Genomic DNA, 23,305 nt, shown 5'->3' on the forward strand with positions numbered 1-23,305 from the left:
AGGTCAAATGAGGATAGGATGGGGGGGCACTGGATGGACACAGAGAGCAATGGTAGGGGGGGCAATTTGTTGAGGAGTGGGGGGTGAACGAGGGAGTAACAGGCACTAAGCAACACTCGACTTAACCAAGACCCCTTGGCTTTGATTATTTTTTTGCTGGGATTAATGTGTGATTGGTGAGAGGCATGTTTGGGTTCGTACTGTTTTAGCTTTTTTTTTTTAGCTGCTATTTTTCATTGGTTTGTGTAAATTATTACATATTGCTTAAATTGTAGGATCAAATTTATGTTGCGCCTTCAAAAATAGTCAAATATTATTTGCATGCTCTCCTGCTTTTTCTCAACAACGAGGTGTTGAGCAGAAAAAAATACGCATACATCTTACCAAGGGATGCCTTTAAATAACTTGAACAACCACTTGAGGTCCCAATAAACTGGGCCTCGTGTCAGTTTACTTCTTCACGGATCACATAATTATAGTGACGGGCAGTGAGGCAGCTGGTCATCCTGTGTACAAACAATGGGCCTAATCTGTTTGCTCAAGGCCCTTGACAATGTCCCATTGATGACCTCATTGGTACAAGAGCACATGTGTGGGTCAGACCACTGTGGTCACAAGAGGTCAAAGTTTGCGAACCAAACACCACGACCTCATTCCCAGGAGACTCTTGCTGAAGGATTCCTGTGCTAGTTAGTGGACATCATTAAGAACTTAGGGTGGACAAGTGAAGGATTAATGATCCTTGACATGATGAGTTACTAACCTTGCGGTCAGAGTTATGACCAAAAAGCAAGGCAAGTACATTCAGTTTTAATGCAGAGGAAGAATAAGACCACATTGTAGTCATTGAATTCCCAGTCCAACACCTGCCCTGATAAAGCCCCATGATAGAAAGCATTATAGTTTGAAAGGTGGAAAAAAATACATTGGAAGTCATTAATAATGCAGAACTGCGAGTGGGAAATGATAATTAACTCTTCGGATAGAGTCTAGAGGGACAGTCTTTGAGGATTGCATTTTCCAGCGTTGATCTCAAGGTTAACTATTCAGCATGGAAATAAGGGGCCAAAGGTGCAGCTTTCCCTGACCATGAGCTTCATCCAGAATTAACATGTTAATATGTGGTTTGTATCCATATGAGCATTTGCATGGTAGTTTTCATATGAATTAGAACTGACTTGGTTGGGCTCTATTATCCATCCAAAAGCATCATAACCACAAGATTGTGCGCAACAGCTTACTCGCTGTCCTTCCCCACCTTATCCCAGCCTCCTATTTCTCCATCGCCTCCTCATCATCGCCATCATCACCACCACCATGACTGCATACAAACTCACAGGACTGTGCTATTTATATGAGTATAGATGAGATGCTGCATTGTCCCATTTCTCCTTGTAACCCCCATGATCATAAATCTGCCAGCATAGCCTGTGATCGTTTACTAGCACTTTACATGAAGATCACTCTCACAAACAACGCCCTTCAGCCAGTAATCAAAGCCAAGCGTCAAAGTTGAAGATCAATGTCAGGTTACGAGATTTGTGACAGGGACTGCTTGTATGTATATGACCCCATATGTAAGGAAGATCTCAATGGGATGTGAACCGCGAACAACGGGAGATACAGGATGATCCATTACGACGGGTGACATTTTGCTCGATATGTCACCAAAATAATGGTACATGGGCATATTTATTAACTGAACTTTGGGCCTTTAAACAGATCTGCCCATCAAACGGCCAAGAAAAAGCAAAGCTATCGTTGAGTATGAAAGTTCATTCTTGACCTCGAAAAGCTTCTTCTTCGTATTATTTTTTGTCCAGATAATTATATTATGTAAAAGATGTAAAGTTTTCAAAATCTACTTATCTATAGCAAAATGGGTGTCCAGAACTTGATACTTATAGATCTTTTTTAAGCCACAGACCAACTGAAATAAACTGAATCCCCAAATTGGGATATGCTTTCAGCTAGTAGCTGAGGTGAAAGGTTAAATGACTGAGGTCAGAGAGTCTTGAACCTCTGCGTAGGGACCTCTCAGATCAATGAAAGGGTGTTGAACATGTGTACTCATAATGGGGGATTGATTAGAGGAAGGACAAGTGTCAGAGGGGTTGATTGGTCTGTGGTCAGTGTTACCGAGAATTATTCTGTTATATATGTTATCCAAAACAAAAACATGAATAAGTATGTAATATTATAAAAACATACAAAGTGGATATTTTGGTTTTGAATGCTGGAAGACATGTTCACATAAAAAGGACATTCTTCATTGAGAAGTGGACACTCCGGAAAAACCAGCAAGTTCTCCAAATGAAACAACGAAAAATAAGTCATACATTTATAACTGTGATACATACAAGCGTTTTCTGATCTGACAGGATGTCTTCCAGAACTACAACCTTACAAATACATTGTATGATGTGATAAGATTTGGTTAGGTTTAGGCACAAAGACGACTTGGTTAAGTTTACGGAAAGATCTCAGTTTGGGTTACATAAGTTCTTAGTTAAGGTTAGGGAAACATTGTGGTGTGTGTAAAATTACAAGTCTGTAGAGGTGGGGACCATGGTTACAATAATAACCACTTGGATAAGGTTAGTGAACGATTGTGGTCATGATTTGAAAAAGACAACATTGACCAGCAATTTGAAACAGGAAATTAATTGCAGTCTTCTGTGTTACAGTTAGATTTTTTGTTAACTCATCCATCCGCCCAGAACACCTAACTTAACTTGAACTTGAACGTAAACAAATGTCGTTTAAGGGCCCTTGCCGAAACAACTGATCTTGATCTTGTTTTCTTGGGAGGACAGACTGGAAAAAACCCAACTGAAATCAAAACGAACCTAACATTTATTACAGCAATACCTGTCCACTTCTTCTGCCTTCTTAAAACCTTGAATGCCTGGTGTTTACCTGATGCTGTGACCAGACTCAGCCCTGGCTGGGCCTAGGCAGGTGCCTGCTCAGATCAGCACCCCACTCACTGGCCTGGGCCACAGATTAAAACATGTCTCCCTTTTGCCCACTTTCATCTACGGCCAAATGTCCAGCCAAGCATACCTTATGCCTCCTCACCCCTGCCTCCTCTTATCCTCTTCCTCCTCCTGCCTATGCTTTCTGTCTCATGCAGGGGGCCGAGAGTGGCATGCAGGGACAACCCTGAGCCCTTAAAAAGAAGAAGAAGAAGAAGAAAACAGGAGGGGAAGAACATTGAGGGGTGGGGATGGTGAGGAAGAAAGGAGACTAGGAGAAAAAGAGAAACGCACATTGTACTTTTCAAATGGATGGGAAATGATTCGCTGGGATTTGCTGACAATTATACGGTGGGGTTTAATCAATTCGGACCATTCACAGCGTGGAGAGGGTTGATCCCCCAGTACAAAGGAACAGACCGTGGGAGGGCGGTACCTGAGAAAGCGCCGGCCTGGTGTAAGTAACATGAGGCAACACTCCCCTCCCCACACATTGCACCGCAGCATATGGCCCCTCTCTGAACTTATTAGCTGGCGGATTAAGGCCAATCGCAGAGACCCAATGGCCTGTGGCTGCCTCCGTCGCACCCTCCCTCGTCCCTCTTCACCACCAGGAATGAGGCTGACTGACAAGGGGCATTGTGTTGGGCACCTAGATCGCCACACCCCTCACTTACCCTGTCATGCGGTGCAGTTTGATGAGGTTATTTGGTAGAGAGAGCAGGATCTGACCATTAACCTTACAGCCACACAACACACTGTACATGCGCTTAGATAATTACTGCGTGTTATATCAGAACAGCTCCCTTCAAACATGTATACATTCTAATTTTTCATAAGATCATTTTAGCCTTTTCCCTTGACCACTATGTTAATACTACCACCAAATTAGCAAGCTGCTCGGCTATGGAGTGGATTAAAAGCACCTGAATGTGAACACGCAGATTAGCCCTGTAGATATGAGGTCTAATTAGCATCTTATTGCAACTCGACATGCAAGCTCAACATGAGTGCAGACACGCTGAGAGAAAAGGCTCCATTGGCCAGGGGTTGATTATAGGTCCATTATGCACACAGTACTTAGTGATGGGCTGAGAGTAGGAATTAAGAGCTTGATGGCTACTGCGAGGGGACCTAGGCTGAAGTACAGGGGTGTTAGCAGTCAACAGGGTCTCAGGTCTACAGGAGGCCAAGACTGGGGGAGGCTATACAGTAGTCTCTGGCCTTCCTGAGTATTCATGGAGAGAGATTTGACAAGAGAGTAGCCCCCTATTTAAGCCCTCATTTGATCTGGCAAGCGGCAGGTGATCCTCTGCCTCTTTTTGTGTCAGACCACAGGGGTCTGTCGACCCCTCATGACCTGTCTTACCTGGAGCCCTTCAGGACACCTCATTTAGCGAGGAAGAGAGAAGATAATTCAGTAGTGGGTACCACCCATCGTGGAGCTCCACCTGGCCACAGGGTTGCAGGGTCAGCTCCACACTGAGACAGCGGGGGTGCTCGAGGCCCGCTTTGCTAATCCCCTCATATACTGGGAACTCTTGGAGGACCCGAAGGCCAGAGAAGGAGCAGAGAAGCCATCTTCCTGGTTCTTTTAGACAGGATTAGAAGCCCAGCAGGGGTTGGTCTTCAGGGGCGAGGCCTCATGCTTGGAGATCATGAAGGCATTTCTGAGAAGGGCAGAAGAAGAAGGGCCCAGCTTTGCTCTGCTTCCCTCTTGAGACCATCTGTGACCTATGACCTCATATTGATAGCACACATCCACAACTTATCCTGACAAGCGCGACGCCGGACAGTTTAGGTGGAGGGACAGAGTTGGCAATATGCAATATCGTCTATTGTGGAAAGCCTCTTCTCCGTTTTATGGTTCCCACCCTCCAAGTGAGTGCCTGTTTGTTTGTTTGCTTTCAAGAAGGAGTTCTCGTTAGGCGAGAGCCGAGCAGTTGATCTTTAATGAGAGGGGAAATCCTCTCCCCCTTCTCCCTGCAGGATGGTTCACTATACTTTATCTTGAACCCCCCCTTGCTAGCTTTCATGTGTGTCTCGTCATTCTGGGGTGAGTGACTGCTCCTCAGAGAGACTGTGTCTTTGAGAACCAGTGATTAATGCTCTTTGAGGATGGGTAAAGAGTAAAGTGCCCTCCTTTTTCCTACACAAACAGTGACGCCACAGAGGAAGAGTTGGTAAGAGAAACACACACAGGCTGCCTGCACACAGATGTCCTAATAGTCAAATCTTTTTCTCCAACCATCTCTCCCCAATCAGCGCTTCTGCACTTTGTAGCTCACCATTTCTGACACTCTCTCACCTCCGAAAACACCCCAGAAGCCTGGCCTCTCTAGTCAAAAGCTTTTCTCACAGTAAAATTAGCCACGGTATGGGCAAGATCAACTATTTTTAAGAGTGAATGACAAATACGGAAATGGAGATGAACATAGATGTTCAGTGGAATCAAAAAATTCAATCAAAAATACAAACCCATGAAAAAAAAAAATGAAAAAAAACACGTACACATGATTGCATTTGGATTACATTTGATTTCTTTCATTTACTGAATGCCAATGATCGCCACACTAAATGCTTGTAATGCTCAAGAGCATTAAGCAGAGGCTATTAGATAACCATAGTAATAAAACCAAATAGCATCAGTGCAAGGGCAACTGTTAACATTTCAGATTAGCTCCATGCTGAACCTCAGGGTTCATTTGGCTGCATTTGCTTCCATTATCGACTGAATAAGCAGATCCGGCTGGCAGAGATCCATTTCTCTCCACACACTGTACCACTCCGCCTGAGCCCACTCAAATCACGTTAGCTAGTCAAATCAGGTTAGCTCCTCTTAAGCGTCAAACGTACTTTTAATTCAAAGCATCACTTCATCGACACCAGACTTGTTGGCATGCCAGAGCCTGAGTTGTCAGTGCTTCGGCACTGATCCACATCCACTGGGGTCAGACAGATCAGGATATTGAGCCAGTCTGTGCAAGTGTGTGTGTGTGTGTGTGTGTGTGTGTGACTAGGAGGTATTTTAGGGTTGGATGAGAAGAGTTACTGACAATCTGGCAGTCCCTCACACTGACATGTGTGTTTGATGGTACACACAGCCCGTCGTCGGACTCACTGACCCAGTGCTGACACAGAGGATTGAGTGCTGCGGAGGCCCACAGTTTGTTGAGGGTGGGTTAGTGGGGGCAAGGACGAGGCTGGGGGGTTGGCGCTGAGGACAGGGGTTGTGTCGAGATTTCCAGTCCTCGTGGTTGTAGGTCATGGAAATACACCCACCAAGTTTTTTTTTGTTTTTTTTTCCCACCATCTTGATTGCACAGAAATCAGAACAATGCAATCATTTTTCCATGTTTTTAGATAAACGTGCATGGGAAACAACACATTTCACTTTTCTCCAAAAATGCCAAATCTAGATATAGAGAATGTCTTTTTGGACAATACAGAATCATTTTTTTTTTGACAAAACTGTCACTCATCATGTGCACTTTGTGATTCTTGTGGTCATTCATTTCTGACCCACTGCAAATCCTCATGAAAAGCCGAGTTGTAGGCAGCAGTAACACTGTGTCCTATCTATAATAAATCAGCAGGTTGAATGCAGAACAGCAGCGCTACACAGAAAAAATATTTCACAACCTTTCACTCCGAGGGCTTGGTGTAGACATTGTTAGAGTCCAACTACGAACCTAGCTTTATCACAGACCCCTGCTCTTATCCCACTCACTGCCTGCCAGGTACGGTTAATGTCCATTTCTATAAGCAAAAAGGTTCCAAGGAGCAAAGATATGTACAAGGTACAAATGAAAGAGAGAATGACTCCCTGTCAAAAGTTGAAATTTCTCTTTTAATGCGCCTGAGGCTACACTTGCATCATGTAAGGCTAAATAAGACTCCCTGACCATATATGTAATAAAATCACAGGGGATAGGCTGAGCTGCAAATGCTTTAAGTTACAAGAATAAAACAAAAAAACTCTTCTAACTGTATTTACAACACACATTGCACTGTGTGTTTTTCCACCATATTGGAAACATTTGTTTCATGATTGCTAAAGAATCTCTAATGATTTCGCTGTCTTAGATATTTTACTAATATTTCACTAATGTTTTTTTTTTTTTTTACCGTACCAGTTTTTTCATTCTGCAGTGGCAATTTGATGCATACACATGGAACAATTATGCACTTGAAAATAACTGAGACTGCAGGTCGTTCTGACTCATACATATATACAGTATATGCCGCGAGGTGGAGTCAGGTAGCCTGATTGTCTGAGGCTAATAACAGTAGAGTGGGAGGAAGGGGTGCACAGAGGAGAAGTTAAAAAGGCTATGAGGCTTACAGTGGGTGTAGGCGGACGTCTGGGGCTAAACGCGTGTGCTGTATGTGTGTTTGGTGAGGGCACAGTGAAAGTGTAGGCACAGTGTGGTACGCTAACCCTATTCTGATAAATGTGTGGGATGTGAGGATCGTTGTGGAGCCCCAGAGCCAATCTGCCCAAGACCCTCAGTGTAGCCTGAGGGCCTCCTCAGTGCCTCCCTCTACCTGCCTGTCTCTATTTTCCACTCTCCTGCTATTCAAACACTCCAGGATGGACTGAATAAAAAGGCTTTCTTGTTTTTTCAAGTGTGTGAATTTGTCAATTTTTTGTAGGAAATTTCAGTTTGCAAATTGTAAAATATTTCAACCAAATGACTGGTAATTGGCCCTGACTTGAAATATTAAACAATTAATAAAATATTTGCTCTTATGTTGCTTTGATTAACTACAGGCAAAACATCTCCAAATGAAATTCACACCCAACTGACTATTCTTGAAAAGGTAAACCAAGTCCAAACATTTTTAATGAGAGTTTTCCTAGCCATTATTACAATTCTTCTTCTGACAAGTCCATCATTAAGAGTGGCCCACATTAAGGCAAACGCACAATGCCCTCCTCTGTTGAAACTGAGAATTAGCTGCTTCGTTACAGCACAGCGAGAAGCCTCGCGACCATCACTCTGCAGCAACACTGTAATAACTGCGCTGTGCATCAACAAATAGACATTACAAAATGTGAGAAATATAGATGACACAAACACTTTGTAAATGTAATTTTTTTGCATTTGAACTGATGAGGTGCAATATACAGGGCTGGAATCAAATAAAGATTGTGAGAGAGGAAGAAGAGAGTGATGCAGAATCAGTGCGTGTGATGGAGCTGAGCAGCAGACAGAATAAGGTGGGTTTGATCAGGAGTTTCTCTGGGATAATTGTCAGGATCTGCTGTTTGGGAGATGACTGACAAAAGGAAAAATATGACAGTGGAATTTGTTGAGGAAACATGAAAATGTGTCACACATCCGTCAAACAAAGAAATGCAATATTTATGGATTCTTGAAGAACCTCTCTCTCTCCACACACACACACACACACACACACACACACGCGCAGACACACACACACGCACACGCGCACACACACGTAAATTGTTAAAGTCTTCTCAGCGTCTTCTCTACAAATCATTTTGCATGTCGTCATGCGTCTCTCCAACGTTCTCCCATAAAAGGATTAACATGCAAAAAAGGCTGTTTACATAACAATGACAAGAGTGTTTAAAAATCCACACTTCAAAACATGATTATGATAAGCATGTAAAAGTTTTAACAGAGCCTCAAGCATATGTGGGAGACCATTTTTATTCTTTTACTACCAGTAATGTTATTGATGATTAAAAGATTACGAGTACAGTACAGACACTTCAAATAATGTGTATTTCAATTCATATACATACAAATCTTTTTTTCCTTGATTAATTGTTGTCTTCTTTTTTATTATCAGAGTATATATAATTTAATTTAACCAATAATTGTATTTAACTAATGATTTGATATATGCTATTATTTTTATTCTGTTATTATTGTGTTTTTTTTAGATATAATCTAATAAGCATATTTGTTTAGAAATTTTAGGTCGAGGCTGTTGACACATAACACACAAACATGCACTTGCATAACTAAACAGACCAACACGCTGTCGTTGCTAATTGAAATAGAAGAAAAGAAAGAAAGAAAGAAAGAAAGAAAGAAAGAAAGAAAGAAAGAAAGAAAGAAAGAAAGAAAGAAAGAAAAGAAAGCTTTTTTTTTTTCTTTTTCAGAGAGCCCGTTGATTAATTAGAACTATCTGTCTGAAGACCTCCTGGTTAGACAACCTCTCCTCCCTCACCTCTCTTTTTCTCTAACAAACACACACACACACATTCAGTCACAAAACACTCACACACCTACTAAGAAAACAAAACCCCACTAATCATCTGAAGCCTGTGCTTTGTATAGGTGGGGCCCAGTCATTATCAGGCCTCAGCAGTGCAGGTTTTTGTTGGTTTTAGCTCTGCATCCTCAATCAATCGCTAACAGGAAGAACTTTAATCAGGGTTTTAATGCAGCTGTACAAGAGGTGGGCCGGCCCATTGTCTGGGTCTGAAAAGGTTGATCGGAGGGGAGTCCTCTCGCGTTTCTTTGCATTCACCTGCCGGGCCTTATTGGGTCTCTTTCTGAAAGAAAAGGACAAGGGAAATAAATAAAGAACACAGTGTGTCCGCTCAACCAGCCTATGGGTTAATCAAGGAGCTACTTGTCATCTCCACAGAGCCTCACAGTTCTGGCTGTTAAGCTCTCCCCTTCTCTTTCCCATGCCAATTCAGACACACTGAGGAGCTGGGACAAGACGAACAACAGCGGGCCATAACACAACCATGAGCTAATGATATGCTACTCTGCAATCAATGTACGAAGGAGGAGGGAGTGGGGGGGTGTCTGGGAAAGGAGAAGGAAAGAGAGGAGCAACTTTATGAATCACAGAGAAATGCAATTTTAAGAGTCTGAAAATATGTGGAAAAAAGAATTATATGAAACCTAAAATAGATTCAAAAATATTGTACTGTGGGAAAATACGTTGTTTTTTTTTTAAAGTTATTTTGTTTAATACAAACACTAGTTACATACAAACACGCAGCAGGCCTACTCAAACTGCAGTGGAGGCTCAATTATGAAAACACACACACACACACACACACACACACACACACACACACACTTGTTTTGTTACTTGGATATTTTTCTTTGCATTTTGGTATTTTGGTAATTATTGCTCACACCTTAGCCATGCACATACACACATCTGAGCAGGAAAACAATTCAAAGACCTCCTTCAGAGATGTAAACCATGTGCAACTTGCTAAGGTAATGTAAGTTTAGCCCTCACCAAGACCCTGGATTTCTAGAAAAAACTAAAAGGAATTATATTACAATTTTATCAAGACATTGCTATTTGCAAAGGTGCAGTGGAGCAAAATTTGCTCAGTTTCAAAGCCTTTTAAATGAGTCTCTTTCCCCATCTAGTGAAAAGAGAGGGTAATTCCCATCATCCCCACAAGTGTGTTTGTGTGTGTGCTGTGCGTGTGTGAGTGTGTGTGTGTGTGTGTTTGTGTGTGTGTGTGTGTGTGTGTTTGGTGTTTCTCTTAAATGAACATCTCAAGACTCCCAAGAAGCAAAATTAAAAGAGGAAATGAAAGTGTTAACATAATTAAAATAAAATAATTGGAGATAAAGTAAAAGGGGAAAAAAATGTATTTGTACTGTTATCATCATATTAATTATATATTTACTCTGCTTAATTTTCCTCACACAAAGACCACAAGAGGGCATTATTTAATCAGGGCACTGTCTAAATCTATTGCAGATTACACTGAATTTGAAAAAATACATAACACTTAAATTCAGATAAAGACAACAGACATACACTGTGTTTCAGTGTTTCTAAGGACATGACATAATTTTCCCCATTATTATTATTATTATTATTATTATTATTATTATTATTATTATTATTATTATTAAGTGTATTATGTTTAAATTACCATTAAAAATTGTAACACATTTCAAAGTAACTTGAAATGCTTTTTCACACAAGCATTTGTGAATATGAATTCAGAATTATAATTACAGTCTCCTTTGATGCCAAAAATGATGCCATGCCAGTCAGCCTATGAAAATAATGGCAATCATTTTCAACAATTAAATCAATCAATTTCAATATTTTCTATTGCTATAGGCCTACATTTGATGAGATGAGATTGAGACGAGCAAAGGCTCAAATCAACATTTTGTATCAACATGTTTTCTGTTAAAAGTTCAACCTGACATTTATGACAATACCGGGATAAAACGCATGCAATTTGTGGTGCACAGAGGGTGCTTTGGAATTATGCGTGTACTTTAAACGTCAGATTTGTCAGAGACAATGTTGGCTGGTGACTAATGGCTGATCCACCTGACAAGGCTTTTTGTTGAAGTCCACAGGAAGTCTACAGGAGGCCTTCAGTGCTCTGAAAAAGGGATTGATGCACTTATAAGAATGCTCTTTAACAAAAGGGATGACGGCAATTAGGAAAACAAAAGAGAGGAGGGTGCCAGTGATTGTAGTAGGAGCACTTCAACAGTCAAAACCCAGCTTTCACACTGTCAATTAGAGAAGCAAAGAAGAGCGTCAGAAAATATACGTTCTGGTGATTCATATTTTTGAAATAGGTTTTTACGAAATCTCTGTGTTATAGTTACAGAAAATACGAATAGAAATATTATTCATTTAAAAAATGGATTTGTATCATTATTGTGCAAAAATGTATGCTATTTCTATTAAAGAAACATGAGAAAGACATATGTTGGCATTTCTTTCTTCTTTGGCTGTTGTCATTGTATTTGGTTTTATTTCTGGGAATAAACGAGGCATGCAAACCGTGAATCTGTCTGAGTAGAAAATTGAAAATGCCCTCGTGTTTAATTCATAATGACTGCGTTTAGACTCACTTGAGCTTGCTTAATTAACACCATTCTAAATGAGAAGAATACGCTGCATGCACATGCCGGTTTAATTTTCTTCCCTTCCGCTTTTAGAAGCTACATTTAAAAGCTTATTTGGGCTGATTTGCAGTGTTTGAGTGCTGATGTTCACAGGCACTCACTGCAGAAGGTCAGCAATTCACCTGTAAGTCGAGAAATTACCCTGCCTAATTTTTACCGTCCTTCAGGTGCAACCTGACAGCGTCCTTTGCATTTTAATGCAGACAACCTGATTATTAAATCTTAGAGGGCTTTTTTTTTTGTCTGAAATAAATGGCTTGGGTTGCCGGGCAACCTGACTTGATCAAACACGGTCTCCCTCCCCCATTTTCAGGCTCATAATTCTCCATCTGTATTCAGGCATCTAGTTCTTAATTAGATTAAGATGCAAAAACCCCTGTGAGCAAATGTATGTATCTCATACACCCGGTTTAGTGATGTACACACACATTTAAAAATGTAGCTATCGGGGAAAGTGGAAATTTTTGGGGAGGTATCTAATTTTTTATGTAATTGATTGTATGTTTGTAAAGAAGAATGCATCTATTTTAAATGTAGCATTTAAACCGAAATGTTAAATTTATTGAGACATTAGGGATTACAATTGTGAACGTTTACCCTATCTCAGAAATTAAATATATTCAATTAAGTATTTATATATATGATAAATAAATGTAATATTTTTAAAAGGAAAGAAAAATGCCTCACAATTACACAATATACAGCCCACATAGTAGACACATCCATGCTCAAATACACACATAGACTCCAGCTCTTTGGCAAGAAAAAGAGAACAGTGCCAACAGACTTATACATTACTCTGCAGCACACTATACATGCATCCATTTCACCCAAATGCCCCGGCTATTTGGAAAGGTGAGGACATAGCACGTTGATATAAAGGGTCATTTGGAGGACTTGCTGGATCTTTGTACTGTGAAGGATTGGACTTTCAAAAGAATGGCTGCACTTTAACATCACTCCATCTGCCCTTCTCTGCATTTCACTCAAAGCTACGGTGCTCAGAATGATATGTGTTTTTCACTCCCCGGTGATTTAAATCCTGGCAGCCATTCACAAATGAACACTGAAGTTACTTTGTTTTCTAAATAAAACATTTCCATCTAAACTCACTGAGGGAACAAACCTGAAACACTTTTGCACTGCTTGTCTTCAAGGTAAAGTTAAATGCATCATTAAATTACACTCAATTCTCACTGGTCCTACTGTGGAGGAAGAAGTTGTATGCATATAGCAAACCAAGGCCAGTTGGATTTGCCATAAAGAGCGTGCCATTTTTGCTCTCCCTGGAGCCATGGCTTTGATTGAATCCTGAAATGAGTTGAAATGTCACAAATCCCTACCAATGTGCTAGAAATGAAAATTGGCCTTGGGGTTTTAAGGTTCCCATTAAGGGCATGCTTAACACAGTCTGTTAAGTGCGGTTGGATTGCATCAAAAATACAACATCATTACGTGTGTCTCAATCAAGCAAAATGTCCCTAAAATTCCTCGATGCTGAGGAAGTCTCTCTGAGGAAGTGCAATAGAGCTCAGGATCAGGCCTCCACAGGACTGAAGCCAGAGAAAAGCCAAGGAGCAGCTGGGTCCGAATTAAACCTGGCAAAATTTGAGCAAAACAGGAGCAATTATGATGTCAAACTAGCAACAGAAAAAAACTAGGTAAATCCTGTATTTCCCTGCAGAATATTTGTGATAGGAAGAAAAAAGTAAATAAATGAAATCATGTTCAAACGGGAGCGCAGAAGCACTGATGTCTGAACACTAACATGTAAAACTGTCTTTTCATCACAATCTTCCTTTATATATACACACCACAGTACATCTAGCTGCTTTTATGTCAAATTATATAGGATACTATCTGCAATGTCTTGTTTTATTAGAAATAATAAACTCTTCCTCTACATCAGGATCTGCTTTCAGGCTGGTAATGCCTGTCTTGCTCTGAATACACTGATTTGATACAACCATCCTCCTTCCTCTCTACTCCTCATCGCTCAGGTAGCTGTGTTTTCAGGAAACAAGGAAATGACACTCCTCGCTGCTTAGTATTCACGTCACGTAAAGTGGGTCTGTGTTCCTCATTTAGTTCTGTACTGTACAGCTGGGGAGCTGTCCGGCGTGCGGCGGCAGTATGCAAATGACTCCGGATTTGAATGGAGATGGAGGTAGACACAAAGCTCAATTAGAGACAGAGAGGGAGAGAGAGATGGTGGGGGAGCTTTGAGTGTCTGGAGGGGAGGGGGAGGGAGAAAAAAAAACATTGGCTGCTTAATGCCAACCTGAGGAAACCAATGTACGGACACATTCAAACACAAAGGCACACACACTGAGGTGAATGCACTTAAATAGCCAGGCAGATTTGTACATTCTTCAGACAGGCAGCAGTTCTCTGACGGGCTCAGACAGCTCAGCTCTGTCATGTGTTTCGGTCACACCAATCACACTGAGAATATCCCACATCGTCCATATCACACATGTCATCAAAACCAAAAAAAAAGGTATCAGGCAAGCACAGGTGCACCTCCTCTTTTGTTTTAAGCCCATGCGGCAAAAAGTAGGTATAAAGGGGATGGTGGCCATTTTGTTTGTGGGTGTTAGCCGATGCCCAGTAAGCAGTAGACATATCACCTGACCCAGCGCCTGCATGACTGTCCTTGGAGGAGTCTGTGACATCAGCACTGCCACTCCTGGTTGCCACGGCAACTGCAGCTGCGGGGGTAGGGCGTTGGTGCTGGATAGAGGGCAGAATAATTATTTTGCACATATAGGGAGTTTGAATCAGGATTTAATTGTATTTGTTGGTGTGTGAAGCTGAAATGGATGGAACGCTACAGCAAAAAACGGGGAATATCAGAGAAGGGGAAAAAGAGATTAAGCGAGCTCACTGGTCAGATAAATCATTTGCATCGTTGTCAAGGTTATTTTCAAATGATTTCCTTTCATACAAGAAAGTAACTTCAGAGATGAGACGGTGGGGAGGTGGGCTACTGGGTGGGGATTATCTTCCTCCTCTTGCTCCACAACGTTATCATCATCATTAATAGTTTACAAAGCCAAGGTGATGCTTCGCACAGCATAAATCCGTCAGTCAATGGCTGACTTTGTGTCCATGAATTGCAATAATTTCAGCATGCCCGGAAATGTTTTCATATGCAGCTGAGAAATAACAGACAGGAGTGCAGACTTGACTCTGGCTGGATGAGACTAACTTGATCAGGGAGGCTCAGAGATCATTCAGCTGATCTGGTGATGCCACCAAATCACTCTGATTTTCCATTAAACACTGCCTGTCAGATTATATAGGCACAACCTTTTTGTCACAGACATAGGCTACACACTCACGCCTGACCTAACATTTTGTCTCTCTCTCTTCCAAACCATAGCTCTCACACACACACACACACACACTCACAGCAATACACACAGAGAGTTTAACTTGCTGCCTCGGCTTCAATAGCATCCAAATTTCTTCTGTAGGCCTAAATAAAGAGACTGCAAGCTGCATGGATTACTGCCAAAAATGTGAGTAGAAAATTCAAACATCAATGTAACAAAAATACATATGTTTTAAGATATTCTAACACAAGATAAAAAAAAAAATAAAAAGACAAAAATGTGTCATCTACACCAGCACGCTGCCGAATTATGCGAAATAGCAGAAGGAAAAGTGTTTGGTTATACTGACAACTCAGACGTATATGCACACAGTCGCTCACGCACACACGCAATCATATACACACGGGCGCACATACAGTACACGTTGCAATGGTCTCATCAATAATGCATCGGCACTTCATGTTTATGCAATTGACAGGGCAAGATCGAGCGATGGATACTGTAGATGTAAACCTGGCGCACACCGAACGTAGGCTGTAGCGTTTTACATCCTATCACAGACAGAGCTCAGACATTAAAGTTCAAATCGTTTCCGCCTGTAGAGAAAGAGATTAAGATAATAAAACAGTCCTCAGCACATACCTGTTAAAGCATTATTTCTTTGATTCTGGTTTATGCAGGCTTGAAGGGCTTCATGATAACACCGCACTAAGGAAATAAAACTGTAGCTGTGGTGATATGCAAATTAACGGCTCCCGCTGAATGCAAGGGCATTTATTATTCATAAATTACTCATGTTTATGCAAATTACGGTATACGGAAACACAGGTGGGGGTTGAGTGGCTCCACCTAAACATACTGTGATTCAATTTCTGTTAGACTATGCTCTTCATTTAAAATGAGCCAAATCCAGGAATTTGACCAACATTGGTCATGAAGCAACTGTTCTGAAGTTTCAACCAGGTATAGTGAGTGAGGAAGTGGAGGGAACTGTGCAAATCAAAGCAGGCTTGGGGGAAATCCTGATAACTGCTTGGCTAATGTATGGACAAATAGTCTTACACACCATGTAATTACATGGTGTGTAAGACTATTATATAGTATAGGGCCTTGTGGATTAACCTTATGTATCTATCTATTTCATTTTATTTTTCAAGAGCAGGTTGGTTGTCTAACGTTTCTCAAGATGTGGGACACCCAGATGGAGTCCTTTGCATAAGTGGTGTAATTTTTGTCAAAAATGCAAAGTTAAATGTTTTTAATCAAAATGCTTTGATACAAAAAAAATAGATAGCCTAAGCTAACTTTAGTATTAAGTAGGCCTTTGCAACGTATAGATTGCAATAGTGTTGGAGCCAGATACCTTTGCATTTTTTTTTTTAAATGAATGCAATCCCAAACCTATAAATTAGTGTGTGTGTGTGTGTGTGTGTGTGTGTGTGTGTGTGTGTGTGTGTGTGTGTGTGTGTGTGTGTGTGTGTGTGTGTGTGTGTGAGTGAGTGAGTGAGTGAGTGAGAGAGAGAGAGAGAGAGAGAGAGAGAGAGAGAGAGAGAGAGAGAGAAGCCTACTGATAAATACATTTCTTGTGCGTACTGTATCCTAATTTACGGTACTAGCGCGTCATCAAAACGGGACAACGTTGACGCAAGAGAGTGGCGACGCGCATCAGTTTTATTATTGCTGGTGTATGTTTTCGTATTTGTTTTTCATTTTAAGTTTCACGAGGAATTAAAGAGGCGGTTTTGTACACGGCAGCCTACTGCTTCATTACAACATTTTTTTGGGGACTAGCGTACATTTAGACACATATAAATTGAATTAATGCTAGTGCAAAGTTGTTACACTGTGAGCAACAACTCTTAGCGTTACTGTCGCTGTTCCTTCGCCCTGCAGCCATGTTCCACAACAGCTCACAGGGGAAATACTGGATCTTTAAAAGTGACAACGAAGTGGAGCAGAAGCGATACAAGGCCAACCAGAAATTCCGTAACAAGATACTAGAAAGTGGGAAGGTAAGTCAAGTTAGTATTGTTACACAAAAAAAAACAAAAAAAACAACGGCAAACTATACAAGAACAAAAGTCCAATGTGTGACCGTTCCCTTCACCTCCTCCCGCCTCTCCGTCTGGGTCAGCCTGGGGTGAGCGAGTCCAAGTTCCTGGAGCGTCATGAGGAAGACGTTTTATTCCGACACTATGAGAGGAGGATGCTGGACTTCTGCAATGCTTTCAAGCCTGCAATGCCCAAGTCTGTTGTGGTATGTGCTTTCTTTACATCTGTATGGGAACAATATATTTATATAATAATAATAATAATATATTACTGCCAGAAGATATCTGACCCGTGTGTGTGTGTGTGTGTGTGTGTGTGTGTGTGTGTGTGTGTGTGTGTGTGTGTGTGTGTGTGTGTGTGTGTGTGTGTCACACCTGTGCAGGGAACAGCTATCATGTATTTCAGAAGATTCTACCTGAACAACTCCATTATGGAGTACCACCCTAGGATTATCATGTGAGTACACATATGTTTGAGGGGGGATAAAATAAACAGAAATGTCCAAAGCTTAAAAGAACAATTAGTCCTAGCTCTAGATAGTAGTGGTAGGATCCAGTTATTGAATCAACGCAAGAATTAATACATTAACTCCAGTTGTGTGTTCCAAATGCTGGAAGAAATATTATTTGGAGCAGATTTATACGTAATATTACCAACATATCTGTGCTTTTTGTTATCATCCGTAGTTTAAAAAAAATGGTGTGTACATGTGGCTTGCCAGTTCCCAATATGTTATCACATCCTCTCAGCTGTAGCCTGGTTTCTGGACCTCTAAATGGCCCCCCACATCTGCAGTTTGATTCCAAACACGATGGCAGTGGCGTGTAATTAACTGGCAACTAGGGCTGAGGGGAAGAAAAAAAAAAAGTACTGATCTATGTGGTCTGTATGTATGCAACCTATTTGAAACTCCCCTTCCTGTTTTCAGGCTGACATGTGCATACCTGTCCTGTAAAGTGGATGAGTTCAACGTGTCCAGCACCCAGTTTGTGGGCAACCTTGTGCAGGAGACCCCCGCAGGGCAGGAAAGGGTTCTGGAGCAGATCCTGGAGTATGAGCTGCTGCTGATCCAACAACTCAATTTTCACCTGGTGGTGCACAACCCCTACAGACCGATGGAGGGCCTGCTCATCGACCTCAAGGTAGGGCGATTTTCTGGAGAGCTTCAAATATTACTCTTGTACTCATAAAATGTCATAACTAGCTAACTAAATAGTAGGGGTGGGGAAAAAAAACAATTGCACATTGTATGTTTTTGCGATAATTTTTTAAATTTATTCTTTTCCCTTGAATCTGTATTTTTTATTAACAAGGATTTACCTTAATATTTTCTGTTCACACGGTACCTCCGACTGCAATTACGTCATATCCGTTTCCAGCTAAACCGAGCGAAAGCAGAAAAATCCACGTTATCTTTACAAATGAAATAAATGTCAGACTGACTGACGTGATGTGCATTCTTTTTTCGAAAACTAGTTTTCTAGAAATGTCTCATGATATATTGTCTCTACAAGTGTGTTATTCAACTTTTGTTTTTGTTAAAGAAGGAAAAGGTAATATCCATAATACTATCAAATTGCAATACTTCTAGAATCACAATAAATGAAAATCGCAATAGAAATCGAATCGGCACCCCTTTATCGTGAAAGAATCGAATCGGGACAAAAGCATATCATCCCATCCCTACTAAATAGTTGACATTTTTTGTCCTGTCTCAATGAACTATGTCCGTTTTTTTTCTTTTTTTTCTTTCTTCTTTTAAAAAAAAAAAAAAATACATTTCATCTCTCAGACAAGATACCCCACACTGGAGAACCCTGAGTCACTGAGGAAGAGTGCCGATGACTTTCTGACACAGGCGACCATGACAGACGCAGGACTGCTGTTCCCCCCCTCTCAGATCGCTCTAACAGCTATACTGAACAGCGCCTCGAGAGCCAGTCTCAGCATGGAGAGGTGGGTCTATAGACGGGCTCCGGTTCAGACAAGGGACATTGCTAAGTGTGTATTTGGATGAGTAGATTTTGATTCAGTGAATGATCAACTGCATGACATTTCCTTAAATACCCATCTGACCATCATTACTCATGTGTTTGTATTGCCATTGAAGGGAAAGGTGTGACCAGAATAAAAAACAAAACAAAAAAAAACCTTCAACTGAAATGTCACTCAAGAAGAATTGTTAGCGTGCGAATGAAAAATGATGGTTTTGTTGGTTGTTTCCCACGCCTAGCTACCTGACTGAATGTTTGGGACTAAAAGAGGACAAAGAGACTCTGTCAAAGATGTACGACTCAATGAGACGTAAGTAAACTGCACCTCCAGTGTGACGCCACGAGATGGCGATATTGAGCCAATGTTATAAAGATGCGAAGGGCAAGTCTTATCTGACATTTTAAGTAAATGTTTTCTCTGTTCATCCAGGGATGAAAACCCTCTTAAAGAAGTATGAACTTCCCAAACCAGAGGAGGTGAACGCTTGCAAAAAGAAGTTGGAGAGGATTCATGCTGAATTTGCCAGTTCAAGCAAGTAAGGAGATTAAGTCAGATACTACAATATATTGTCACACTATACACTACCAGTTGCCGCTTTCCGACCAAGTAGTTACAGGAACGTAGTTATAGGAAAAGTCCACTTCTAAGCAGATCTACTAACTACTCTCCCCCAAAACTGTTTTTTTCCATTTGCATTCACACTGGCCAAGTGGCCATAGGGACTAGAGGGGTAAGGGAGTGATGCAAGCACGGCAACTGTCTTTGTAGCGTTAAAATCAGAAAACAAATACACCAAAAAGAGTATGAACTAAATACTAAATCTAATGTACATAGCATATTTGTCATAATTTAGACAAATATGCCACGAAGTGCCACTTCTTCCATTCATGGCGCTTCTCAACTCCGAAAACTTTGAAGCAAATTGTCAATTTGGCATAAATATTCTCAAGAATGCCTATATTCGGAATCTAAACAGTTAATTTCTCTACTTAAATGTTGTCAGAATTGAATTTAGTGCTGAATAATATGGCAAATTGTCCCGTTGTTGGTCTGTCTGTACCGGAAACCCGGCCCTCTCTATGCTGAAAAGGGAACAGTGAAGCAGACCCTGCCCTGAAGTAGGAGCTGAAAGAGTAACAGGAACTGCAGCCAGAGGGACTTAAAAATCCCCAAATTGGTCCAGTCGGAACACGAGAAGAAGGAAAAAAAAAAAAGTTCTAGGAATTTTATGTTCTAGGAACTGCAAAAAATCCCTCCGGTTGGAAAGTCTGAATGTGTTATTGTGGAGAAAATGAAATGTCTTATCTAGTCCTTTTTATATTGAGACAGAACTAGTATAGTGTAAATTTGGACACATTTTTAGTTTCAGCAGTTAATGTTACGTGTGTGTGTGTGTGTGTGTGTGTGACAAATTGCCAGTGTAACTTCTATCGCCCACACCCCAAGTAAGCGACTCAAGTTTTCCGTTGTCATACATAGCAACAGTTTTTATTTTTAGCCAGGTTGTCGTATCTAAGATGCAAAAGGTTCAAGGTTCAGTATAAGGTAGAAAAATAAAAAGGAACACATCATCAGTTGTATGAAATACAGAAAGCAAGTACAACAGCACGCCACATTCCTCCCTACATCACCCATACCACGTAGCACAGCTGATCGTGGTATCGCTGATGAGGAGACGTTTAGGCTCATTCGGCATCACGTATCTGTCGCCAGCGGTCTGTTAACACTTGGTGAGGTCGGTGAGGTCCGTGGTATCTTTTAAGTGCAACTACAGTAAACAGTTTGGTAAACTCTTGAGCTATGACGGGCACAGATTCAGACTCTGCAGCTGCTCGGATCGTCAGGAGGCACACCGGGCCGGCCCCTTATGACGTTGAAGTTGAGAAATCTGTGCGTGGCATGCCTTGTCAGGATGAGTCTATGTGGAAATAGTCGGTGCAGAGGTGTACTCAAACGCCACCTGTGATGGCAGGACAGCAAGAGAGACTGCAAATGCAATGAAAGCTTTTGTTCACACCCCCAAAGGCTCATGGGTGGGGGGGTGCAGGTGATGTTGGTTAGAGCAGCATATATGTAGGCCCACACGCTACTGTATAGCAGGATCCATTCAGGGTTAACACATGCACAGGACAGGATACAGAGATCTCCTACACACTCTTAGACTATCTTCTAGCTCTGTTCAGCTAGATCATACACAAAACCTTTTTTTTTTTTTTTTTTTTTTTTTCACTTCTATACAAGCCTAAGTATACAATATCAACGAACAAAGCATTATATAAAAATGTAACAAGTGGTTCCAGTGCTGCGTGGTAGTTTATGCACAAAGACAGTGGAAGTCATTAGTGGTTTAAAGGAAGAGCTCGTAATAAAACCAGGTGACGTTGCCGCGCGGACGGTGTGTAGAAAGGGGAGTTAAGGCTTGTGTCATCTTGGAGAGAGGTGCTGTGTTTAAAATTCCCTGACGACGGCAGAAAACGCTACTTCAGTACTTTGGATTGCCTCCCCGGTAATCCTCGCAAAGTTTTTGTCAAAGGAAAGGAGCGGCCGATCAGGGTGCCACATTTGTCTGGTTGTCATCGTCAACCACCGATCGTAACCAGTCAAACTGAGGGAGTGGCAGGCATACCAGGGTAAAAGAAGGTCAGACATGTCTGCAGCAGACTGTATCTCAGGTCCATCTTCATAGAAATCATCCTCTTCAAGGTCTTACGCGACAAGGCTTCTTATCAATTTTTAGTTTTTTATCAGTTCAACACACTACTGTCTGTCTGAAATATTTTGGGGCTTTGGAAGGACAGTTTTCAGATATGCAGCATGTGGTTTCACATGGAGAACAGCCATATTGTGTTTGAACTGTCAGGAATCTAGGCCACATGCTTATAAATACAAACTGACTCAAGTCTTCGGTCGGGCACCTCATGGGATGAGGCCTCACTTTGGCTGGCTGGCTGTGTGGTCTGACTACCACACTTTGATTCTCGGGTAAGGGTGTGGGGGGGGGGGGGGGGTGTGTGGGTCTGTAAAACTCACATTACCTGGATGGCAGCAGCCAGTGACATGATGGTGCACTCTGTCCTGTAAGATAAAGTGGACATGTTTGTAAAAGGCACAAGCTTGGAGAATCACTTAACTTAAAACTGTGTGTGTGTGTGTGTGTGCATATATATATATATATATATATATATATATATATATATATATATATATATATATATATATATATATATATATATATATATATATATATATATATATATATTTTTTTTTTTTTTTTCACATGGTGTGAACTAGTCTAAATGAAGTTGCATAACGATTGAAAATGAAAAGACATGGGAAACTACAACTACTATTGGTGATCATGAAGGTGTAGTATAAAACTAGATTCCACATTATCTATATACTACCTTAATGAGTGTTAAATGGACTTGAAGGGGTTGAACAGAATGAACAATGTTCACCAACAGTTACGGCTTGCAAAGAGAAGTTCCGATTCAGTTATTTTAAACTTGCTGTTTTGTTACACGTTGACTGCTCTTAGTAAAATTACTTTTGTATTGCAGCAAACGAAAGAGAGGATATGAAGAAGACGGTCATGTAGCAAAAGAACCGCGTTTAACAGAAGAGGTGAGACAGTATTTTGCATTACACGCTGACATTCTGACTTATTTAAAATACATCATTCTTGTAAAATCCTTCTGAAATTAACTTTTTTTTGTCATTGCAGGAATGGACTGATGAAGACCTGGCATGAGCATTTACCCCAAAATGGTTTTGGATTTAAAGTTTGAAGTTAATTTCAATATTAAACTGTCAAGGTTGGATGACCAAGCCATTATGTAAAGCACAATGGAGTGTCATAGACAGTTATACAGTTGCATATGTGTACATGTTATATTTACTTTCTACGGGATATTGTAGAAATTTGAGTTTGATTTTGTCCTGCAGTAAGAATAAATCTATTTTCCTACATTTTTGTCTTACTCTTTCTGCAGTTAATAAATGTAACAAAGCCACATGATACTGTGTGCATACATTTCTC

The 23,305-nt window shown here is 40.9% G+C and overlaps 1 protein-coding gene across 1 annotated transcript; it reads left to right on the forward strand.

Moving 5' to 3' along the window:
* Nucleotides 1-16,068: 16,068 nt before the first annotated feature.
* On the forward strand, nucleotides 16,069-23,235 carry ccnh (cyclin H). The gene is made up of 10 exons (XM_028577368.1): nucleotides 16,069-16,182; nucleotides 17,113-17,231; nucleotides 17,354-17,476; nucleotides 17,654-17,727; nucleotides 18,200-18,413; nucleotides 19,064-19,227; nucleotides 19,505-19,575; nucleotides 19,696-19,801; nucleotides 22,827-22,890; nucleotides 22,991-23,235. The coding sequence occupies exons 2-10, from the start codon at nucleotides 17,115-17,117 to the stop codon at nucleotides 23,015-23,017; spliced, it is 960 nt and encodes a 319-aa protein (XP_028433169.1). The 5' UTR covers nucleotides 16,069-16,182; nucleotides 17,113-17,114; the 3' UTR covers nucleotides 23,018-23,235.
* Nucleotides 23,236-23,305: the final 70 nt, after the last annotated feature.

Source organism: Perca flavescens, chromosome 5 (assembly GCF_004354835.1).
Source record: "Perca flavescens isolate YP-PL-M2 chromosome 5, PFLA_1.0, whole genome shotgun sequence".
Lineage (NCBI taxonomy): Eukaryota > Metazoa > Chordata > Actinopteri > Perciformes > Percidae > Perca > Perca flavescens.

Coding starts and splice junctions, on each gene's coding strand:
- ccnh (XM_028577368.1), top strand. CDS start 17,115: ATGTTCCACAACAGCTCACAGGGGAAATACTGGATCTTTAAAAGTGAC. Junction 17,728..18,199: donor TACCACCCTAGGATTATCAT/GTGAGTACACAT, acceptor TCCTGTTTTCAG/GCTGACATGTGCATACCTGT. Junction 18,414..19,063: donor GCCTGCTCATCGACCTCAAG/GTAGGGCGATTT, acceptor TTCATCTCTCAG/ACAAGATACCCCACACTGGA.